Source organism: Blennius ocellaris, assembly GCF_963422515.1.
Source record: "Blennius ocellaris genome assembly, chromosome: 6".
NCBI lineage: Eukaryota > Metazoa > Chordata > Actinopteri > Blenniiformes > Blenniidae > Blennius > Blennius ocellaris.
Window position 1 is genome coordinate 724,669 of NC_137655.1, and position 9,416 is coordinate 734,084.

The 9,416-nt window shown below is 53.7% G+C and overlaps 1 protein-coding gene across 1 annotated transcript; it reads right to left on the bottom strand.

Moving 5' to 3' along the window:
- Positions 1-56: 56 nt before the first annotated feature.
- Positions 57-4,754, bottom strand: tnfaip6 (tumor necrosis factor, alpha-induced protein 6). Its single transcript, XM_080497733.1, has 6 exons — positions 4,624-4,754; positions 3,727-3,864; positions 1,703-1,864; positions 887-1,115; positions 419-459; positions 57-349 (listed from the first exon to the last, which is right to left on the bottom strand). The coding sequence occupies exons 1-6, from the start codon at positions 4,721-4,723 to the stop codon at positions 243-245; spliced, it is 777 nt and encodes a 258-aa protein (XP_080353859.1). The 5' UTR covers positions 4,724-4,754; the 3' UTR covers positions 57-242.
- Between the last annotated feature and the right edge of the window lie 4,662 nt (positions 4,755-9,416).

The following is a 9,416-nucleotide window of genomic DNA, read 5'->3' on the forward strand; positions in this document are numbered from 1 at the left end:
TAGAATTATCATGTCAGTGAAGTTATGAAACAAAGATGGCCGACAGGTCGTTAAGAAGCAGGTGAGATCAGGTAAAAGTTTATTAATTTCAATCTCCTGGAAACGATTAAAATTCAACATGTGGATGAAAAAGTGAATAAATAAGAAGAGAATCAGTGAAAACAACATGTGCTTTGTTCCTTACAGTACAGGAGGTAATAGATTACACTCCCCACCCCAGGAGTACAAGGGGGCGGGGCTCCTCAGTGGGGGTGTGTGTGGTTGTGTGCGTGGAGGGCGGTGTAGCGCAGCTGGAAGCCTCCGGCGGTGACGGAGGCGTCGGACAGGAACTTCAGCGTCATGACGTTTCCTGCAGGAGAAAGGAGTCAGCGAGGCGCCGCGCCGCGCGGCGGTAAGGGACAAGGTGTGACACGCTCACCTGTGCTGATGATGTCATCAGGTAGGTCGTCGCCGCAGAACCTGGAGGGACAAGTGAAGTGTTGAAGAGAAGCAGGGTGGAGGAGCCAGGGTGGAGGAGCCAGGGTGGAGGAGCCGGCAGTCCTCCGTCCCTCCGTCCCCGTCCCTCCATCCCCGTCCTTCTGGCCCGTCCCTCCATCCCTCCGTCCCTCCGTCCCCCGTCCCTCCGTCCCGCCATCCCCGTCCCTCCGTCCCCGTCCCTCCATCCCCGTCCCTCCGTCCCCGTCACTCCGTCCCCGTCCCTCCGTCCCTCCGTCCCCGTCACTCCGTCCCCATCACTCCGTCCCTCCGTCCCCGTCCCTCCATCCCCGTCCCTCCGTCCCGCCATCCCCGTCCTTCCGTCCCTCCGTCCCTCCGTCCCGCCGTCCCTCCGTCCCCGTCACTCCGTCCCTCCATCCCCGTCCTTCCGTCCCCGTCCCCCCGTCCTCACCTGCCGGCGAAGCCCGAGATGTCGTCGTAGCTGTCGTACACCTCCAGGTAGTCGGCCAGGCAGCCGGCGTCGTCCTCCAGGTCCAGGTCCAGGAAGTGGAGACGGATCTTCTGTCCCAGACGCACCCGGATGTGCCAGTAGCAGATCTGCTCGTCCTGGTACTCGTCTGGGAACCCTGGAGACTGGATCGTCTTCTGCTGCTCCGTCAGGACGCCGCCACACTCTTTGGCTGGGGGGGGTAGGACGGTAAGGGAGGAACGGGGGGAGGATGGGGAGAGGACGGGGAGGGGGGACAGAGGAGGGGGGACAGAGGAGGACGAGGCGAGGACATAAGGCCACATGGGACTTCAGTAACCAATGAGAACAGAGCTCCTCCTCTGACTGAAACAACAAAGTTCCTCTGATGCTTTCAGACGTGGTCGTTTAGAGGAGGGGGGGGTGCTGTAGGCCCCGCCCCCCCGGTGAGGTGGCAGCGGTGAGGTAGCGTTGGTGAGGTGGCGGCGGTGAGGTGGCGGTGAGGTGGCGTTGGTGAGGTGGTGGTGAGGTGGCGTTGGTGAGGTGGTGGTGAGGTGGCGGCGGTGAGGTGGCGTTGGTGAGGTGGTGGTGAGGTGGCGGCGGTGTGGCGGCGGTGAGGTGGCGGTGGTGTGGCGGCGGTGTGGCGGTGGTGAGGTGGCGGCGGTGAGGTGGCGTTGGTGTGGCGGCGGTGTGGCGGCGGTGAGGTGGCGTTGGTGTGGCGGTGGTGTGGCGGTGGTGTGGCGGCGGTGTGGCGGCGGTGAGGTGGCGTTGGTGTGGCGGCGATGTGGCGGCGGTACTCACAGTGCGGGTTGTAGCAGTACACGTCCCACCTCTCGCTCTTGTTCAGCCGGTAGCCGTAGTCGACCACGCCCACCTTGCCGAAGCCGCAGTGGACGCCGGCCTTAACGATGGGGTACCCCACCCGACCGCGGCCGAACCAGCCGGCGGCGCAGACGTGGAACCCTGAAGGAACCACAGGGAACACCAGGTCAGCTGCTGGACGTCACTTCCTCTGAAGCCCCACCCACATCGGGTGGTCGTCCAATGGAAGAGTCACTGAGATGAAAGAGTCACTGAGATGAAAGAGTCTCCAGAACCAGTTCTTCTTCTTCACTTTCTACGCTGCTCAAAGGAAAACACACTTTCTGAGGAACACAAACACAAACAACCAAAGACGAAGCAGCTTCACCTCCTAGAACCTAAATACTGCGACACAATGAACCTCCATCACCTAGAACTAACAATAAACCTCCATCACCTAGAACTAACAATAAACCTCCATCACCTAGAACTAACACAATGAACCTCCATCACCTAGAACTAACAATAAACCTCCATCACCTAGAACTAACAATGAACCTCCATCACCTAGAACTAACACAATAAACCTCCATTCTGTGTGGAGGAGGAAGGTTCTGTGTGGAGGAGAAGGTTCTGTGTGGAGGAGGAAGGTTCTGTGTGGAGGAGGAAGGTTCTGTGTGGAGGAGGAAGGTTCTGTGTGGAGGAGAAGGTTCTGTGTGGAGGAGGAAGGTTCTGTGTGGAGGAGAAGGTTCTGTGTGGAGGAGGAAGGTTCTGTGTGGAGGAGAAGGTTCTGTGTGGAGGAGGAAGGTTCTGTGTGGAGGAGGAAGGTTCTGTGTGGAGGAGGAAGGTTCTGTGTGGAGGAGAAGGTTCTGTGTGGAGGAGGAAGGAACCTCTCCCCTTCAGCACCTCTTGAATCTTTACAGATGTTGGTCGTTACTCAGGACTGGAGGCGGAACATTCCGGTGTTTCCATGACGCAAGCTGACGGAGCTTCACAGGGTCTGCGGGAGTCTCAGCAGGGGGGCGGGGGGTCTGGTGGGGGGGGTTTGGTGGGGGGGGTCTGGTGGGGGCGGGGGTCTGGTGGGGGGTCTGGCTGGGCTCCGGCTCCCAGGCATGTAAACCAGCGCTGCAGGGACCTGAACTCTGTCCAGCATGAACCAGAAGCCGGAGCCGCTTTCATCCTCACACACAAAGAATGATTCTTTTGTTCCCCCGTTTCCATGGAGACGGAGGAGGAGCATTTTCAAAAAGTGGCATTTTGCGCCACCTTTCCACATAGACCAGAGTTGGAGAGATTTTCTAAAAGTTCCACCTCTGGAGCCGTTTCCCCAACTCTTCACATCTTCAGTCACTCCGCACTGCGTTGTCATGGAAACAGAAGCCCGGAAACACTCAAGTTTCTCAGTTTCACAAGGAAACGTTGTGTAAACGAGACCCGAGGTTGTTTTAAAAACTGCAGCAGGTTGTGAAATGCTGGTGAAATGACAACGTTCTTTGAGGAGCTGCTTGACTGTACCTGCCGACTGTAGAAGTTCGACTGTACCTGCCGACTGTAGAAGTTCGACTGTAGAAGTTCGACTGTACCTGCCGACTGTAGAAGTTCGACTGTAGAAGTTCGACTGTACCTGCCGACTGTAGAAGTTCGGATGTACCTGAGGCGGCGGCGGGAAGATGAGGGGATGAGGGGATGAGAGGGTGAGAGGATGAGAGGGTGAGGATGAGGGGATGAGGGGATGAGGGGAAGAGAGGATGAGGGGATGAGAGGGTGAGGATGAGGGGATGAGGGGATGAGGGGAAGAGAGGATGAGGGGATGAGAGGATGAGAGGGTGAGGATGAGGGGATGAGGGGATGAGAGGGTGAGGATGAGGGGATGAGGGAATGAGGGGATGAGAGGATGAGGGGATGAGAGGGTGAGGATGAGAGGATGAGGATGAGAGGGTGAGGATGAGGGGATAAGGGGATGAGGGCATGAGAGGGTGAGAGGATGAGGATGAGAGGATGAGAGGATGAGGAGAAGCACCCACCAATCTGCCGCGCCGCCTCCAGTTGCTGGTACGATGCCAGAGCTCCGCCCTCGTACTTGCAGACGGCTTTGGCCTCTTGGTACGTCAGCTGGTAGCGTCCTTTACGGGACTCCCGGTGGTACACTCCTGCTGCTTGCTCTGGGGACAGGGGAGAGGATGGAGGAGAGGACGGAGGAGAGGACGGATGAGAGGACAGAGGACAGGACCGAGGAGAGGATGGAGGAGAGGACAGAGGACAGAGGAGAGGACAGGACAGAGGAGAGGACAGGATGGAGGAGAGGACAGGACAGAGGAGAGGACGGAGGAGAGGACAGAGGAGAGGACAGGATGGAGGAGAGGACAGGACAGAGGACAGAGCCACAACACCAGAAACACGACATTTTGAAAGCATTTTCAGAACATTGCACTGAACTCAAACTGCGGTTTAACTCAGGGTTAGGTTAGGTTGGAGGAGGAGGAGGAGGAGCAGGAGGAGGAGGAGGAGGAGGTGGAGCAGGAGGAGGTGGAGCAGGAGGAGGAGGAGGAGGAGGTGGAGCAGGAGGAGGAGGAGGAGGAGGTGGAGCAGGAGGAGGAGGAGGAGGAGGTGGAGCAGGAGGAGCAGCAGGAGGAGGAGCAGCAGGAGGAGGAGCAGGAGGAGGAGCAGGAGGAGGAGGAGGAGGAGCAGGAGGAGCAGCAGGAGGAGGAGCAGGAGGAGGAGGAGCAGGAGGAGCAGCAGGAGGAGGAGCAGGAGGAGCAGCAGGAGGAGCCGGAGGAGGAGGAGGAGGAGCAGCAGGAGGAGGAGCAGGAGGAGCAGCAGGAGGAGCAGGAGGAGCAGGAGGAGCAGGAGGAGGAGCAGGAGGAGGAGGAGCAGGAGGAGCAGCAGGAGGAGGAGCAGGAGGAGCAGGAGGAGGAACTCACCCAGCCATATAGAGTTGTGGAAGACGCCGTTCTTGTAGCTCCAGGTCTGCGTCTCCTGGACGAGGACCAGCAGCGTCCAGAGGAGCGTGAGGACAGACATGGTGGAGCCGCTGGAGCTTCAGAGCGCCTCCTCTGCTCCCGCTCTCTTTAAATACCCACAGCTCCTCCCCCTGCTCCTCCCCCTGCTCCTCCTCCTACGACCCACATGGCAGCCCGTCTGGGCTTCGTCAAACGACTCCAGCAGGATCTGAACGTCCTGAAGCATCGTGATGCTACACCGCTACAGTGAAGCACGATAGCATCATGCTACACCGCTACAGTGAAGCACGATAGCATCATGCTACACCGCTACAGTGAAGCACGATAGCATCATGCTACACCGCTACAGTGAAGCACGATAGCATCATGCTACACCGCTACAGTGAAGCACGATAGCATCATGCTACACCGCTACAGTGAAGCACGATAGCATCATGCTACACCGCTACAGTGAAGCACGATAGCATCATGCTACACCGCTACAGTGAAGCACGATAGCATCATGCTACACCGCTACAGTGAAGCACGATAGCATCATGCTACACCGCTACAGTGAAGCACGATAGCATCATGCTACACCGCTACAGTGAAGCACGATAGCATCATGCTACACCGCTACAGTGAAGCACGATAGCATCATGCTACACCGCTACAGTGAAGCACGATAGCATCATGCTACACCGCTACAGTGAAGCACGATAGCATCATGCTACACCGCTACAGTGTAGCACGATAGCATCATGCTACACCGCTACAGTGAAGCACGATAGCATCATGCTACACCGCTACAGTGAAGCACGATAGCATCATGCTATACCGCTACAGTGAAGCACGATAGCATCATGCTACACCGCTACAGTGTAGCACGATAGCATCATGCTACACCGCTACAGTGTAGCACGATAGCATCATGCTACACCGCTACAGTGTAGCACGATAGCATCATGCTACACCGCTACAGTGTAGCACGATAGCATCATGCTACACCGCTACAGTGCACCACTACAGCAGTTCCAGTTCCAGTGCATGTACCAGTTCCAGTTCAGTAGCAGTTCCAGTTCCAGTACCAGTCCCAGTCCCAGTTCCAGTTCCAGTACCAGTACCAGTACCAGTACCAGTACCAGTACCAGTACCAGTACCAGTACCAGTTCCAGTTCAGTAGCAGTTCCAGTACCAGTAGCAGTTCCAGTTCCAGTTCCAGTACCAGTACCAGTACCAGTACCAGTACCAGTACCAGTACCAGTACCAGTACCAGTTCCAGTTCAGTAGCAGTTCCAGTACCAGTACCAGTACCAGTACCAGTACCAGTACCAGTACCAGTTCCAGTTCAGTAGCAGTTCCAGTACCAGTACCAGTCCCAGTCCCAGTTCCAGTTCCAGTACCAGTACCAGTACCAGTACCAGTACCGGTACCAGTTCCAGTTCAGTAGCAGTTCCAGTACCAGTAGGAGTTCCAGTTCCAGTTCCAGTTCCAGTCCCAGTCCCAGTACCAGTTCCAGTTCAGTAGCAGTTCCAGTTCAGTAGCAGTTCCAGTACCAGTAGCAGTACCAGTCCCAGTTCCAGTACCAGTGCCAGTTCCAGTACCAGTACCAGTTCCAGTAACACTACTGTCAGTCAGTGAGGGATTTTCCCGCTGTGACTGAGCAACTCAGAGGTTTTACCTCGGAAACAAATCATAGACCTCTAGAGACCTGCTGCACCTCAGGGGGTCTTGGTCTTGGGGTTCTGCCCAACTCCCCCACAGTCCCCCCCCCTTCCCCTCCCCCTCCTCCCCCCTCCTCCCCCTCCCCCTCCTCCTCCACAGTGATTCAGCTCTGGTGACGGCGCAGCAGGAAAGGAATCAGTTCCAGGAAAGAAACAAGTCTGGGTGGAGATCAGAGGATAATGTGTGTGTGTGTGGGGGGGGGGGGGGGGGGGGGGGGGGGTGGAGGGGGGAGGGGGGGGGGCTGTGGGGGAGTTGGGCAGAACCCCCCCCCCCCACAGTCGTAAATGTTAAACAAACATTAGAACTGGGAGGACAGAAGGATCCACACCAACGCCATGAAGCAAAGAAGATGAAGAAATGTTCCAGTAAAGTCCACAATAATAAGAACTTAGAAAATAATATATCATCATTTAAATAACAATGTTTTAATAATAAACTACTGGAAGCAGCAGAATGAGCCTGAGCTGATCCCTGGAACCGTTCTCCTCCAGGCTGTTCTGGGTAGAACCGTTCTCCTCCAGGCTGTTCTGGGTAGAACCGTCCTGAACCGGTTCCAGATCAGGAGGACTGACGAGAACCTCCTGACCTCAGACCTTCAAACCCACGCGGAAAGTCCGTCTCAGACGCAGTAATTGTGACCCAGTGGAAGTAAGACGGGGCGTCGTCATGGTTACCACGTGTCGTCCAGCGCCGGGCGGCGGCTCCGTGACAACGAAGGGTTGATGACATCATGTCTGGTATCCGCTAAATAAACATGTTGACAACAGGAGTGGAGTACAAGTATGATACTATCCTGTACCGATACCGAGTACCGAAACCGAGTACCGATACCGAGCACCGAAACCGAGTACCGATACCGAGTACCGAAACTGAGTACCAATACCGAGCACCGAAACCGAGTACCGATACCGAGTACCGAAACCGAGTACCGATACCGAGTATCGATACCGAGTACCGATACCGACTATCGATACCGAGTACCGAAACCGAGTACCGAAACCGAGTACCGAAACCGAGTATCGAAACCGAGTACCGAAACCGAGTACCGATACCGAGTACCGAAACCGAGTACCGAAACCGAGTACCGAAGCCGAGTACCGAAACCGAGTACCGAAACAGAGTACCGAAACCGAGTACCGATACCGAGTATCGATACCGAGTACCGAAACCGAGTACCGATACCGAGTACAGAAACCCAGTACCGATACGAGCATCGATACCGAGTACCGATACAGAGTACCGATACTGAGTACAGAAACCGAGTACCGATACGAGCATCGATACCGAGTACCGATACAGAGTACCGATACTGAGTACCGAAACCGAGTACCGATACCGAGTACCGATACCGACCACCGATACCAGAACCTCTTAAGTTACATAAAGTCTCATTCATACTGAGTACATGATATTTGAGGGTCTGAACACTTTGTTTGTTTCAAATGGTTCTTATTTACTTTCATCAGTTCTCAACTGTGTTGATAAGAACTTCAGAATGAGTACTGGATTATAGTTACTAGTTACTTCTCTGAACAGAGTGGGTATAATCTGGTGTTAGAGGAGGAAGATGCTCTATAATCTGGTGTTAGATGAGGCAGATGCTCTATAATCTGGTGTTAGAGGAAGATGCTCTATAATCTGAATTAGAGGAGGAAGATGCTCTATAATCTGGTGTTAGATGAGGAAGATGCTCTATAATCTGGTGTTAGAGGAAGATGCTCTATAATCTGAATTAGAGGAGGAAGATGCTCTATAATCTGGTGTTAGAGGAAGATGCTCTATAATCTGAATTAGAGGAGGAAGATGCTCTATAATCTGGTGTTAGAGGAAGATGCTCTATAATCTGGGGATTATTTGAGGGCTGCAGAGTGAAACAGTCACGTGGTTCAACATCTGGTTAGTTTCACTGGAGCTGCAGTGCCTCTCAGCTCCTGACGTCACTGGCAGGTTTCGGCCACTGGGGGGCAGCAGAGTCCTTCAAGGCTTTTCACTGCATGACGTCACGTCTTCAGCTTGTTGCTCAAAGTGGGAAGAAGAAAAACCCCCAAAGCAAAAGTGATTAAAAATGATCCTCTGCCTCGGTGGGCAGAGCAGGTCCTGGTCCTGGTCCTGGTCCTGGACCTGGTCCTGGTCCTGGTCCTGGAATACAGGTCCACAGGTTGACGTGCCCTTGAGCAAGGCGCTTGAAACCTTGCAGCCTCCCAGCAGGACCTGGAGTTGAACGCTAGCAGTGTTTTTACAAAACTGTTTCTCACATCGACACACAAACACAACGAGCTTCCAACTTCCTCCAGAACCCAGAATCAATGTGAAACATTTATTCTGAAGGTTTCTTGTGCTTCCTGCAGAAAGCAGTGGAGGTTTGTAGACGAGACGGATGGAAGGAAGACTGAGGGTGAAAAAAAGACGAGGACAGGAAGGAACGACTCCACAGAAGCCACAGAAACTCAACACGACCTGAAAGCGTCCGGAGAAGATCCGCTCAGACTCGTCTCACTGCAGGGCTTTACTTTTATTCTGGCGGGGAGACATGACCTTCGTCCTCTTCGTCGTTTTCCTGAGCTTCGTCCTGGAACCGAGTCGCGGTAAGACTCGTCGCTCTCGCCTCGCAAAACGAGTCACGGCAAAACGAGTCAAGGCAAAACGAGTCAAGGCAAAACGAGTCAAGGCAAAACGAGTCACGTCTTTCGTCCTTGGTTTGTCTAAAACTTTGTACTTTCAGTGTAAAACTGCTTCTTTTTGACTGCAAGCAACTTCACATGGCTTTTATACTGTAATATGAATATATTTCAATATGTTTATACTGTAATATTAATATATTTCAATATATTTATACTGTTACATGAATATATTTCAAGATGTTTATACTCTAATATGAATATATTTCAATGTGTTTATATTCTAATGGAAACAATATATATACCTTAAATTAAAATGAATAAAGCACATATAGAATATGACATAAATAAATACATACATACATAAATACTGCCTTTCCTGCATCAAGAAAAAAGTAAAGTAAAGAAAAACGTACATAAATAAATCTGAAT

Coding starts and splice junctions, on each gene's coding strand:
- tnfaip6 (XM_080497733.1), bottom strand. CDS start 4,723: ATGTCTGTCCTCACGCTCCTCTGGACGCTGCTGGTCCTCGTCCAGGAG. Junction 3,865..4,623: donor CCACAACTCTATATGGCTGG/GTGAGTTCCTCC, acceptor CCCTGTCCCCAG/AGCAAGCAGCAGGAGTGTAC. Junction 1,865..3,726: donor GGAGGCGGCGCGGCAGATTG/GTGGGTGCTTCT, acceptor TGGTTCCTTCAG/GGTTCCACGTCTGCGCCGCC.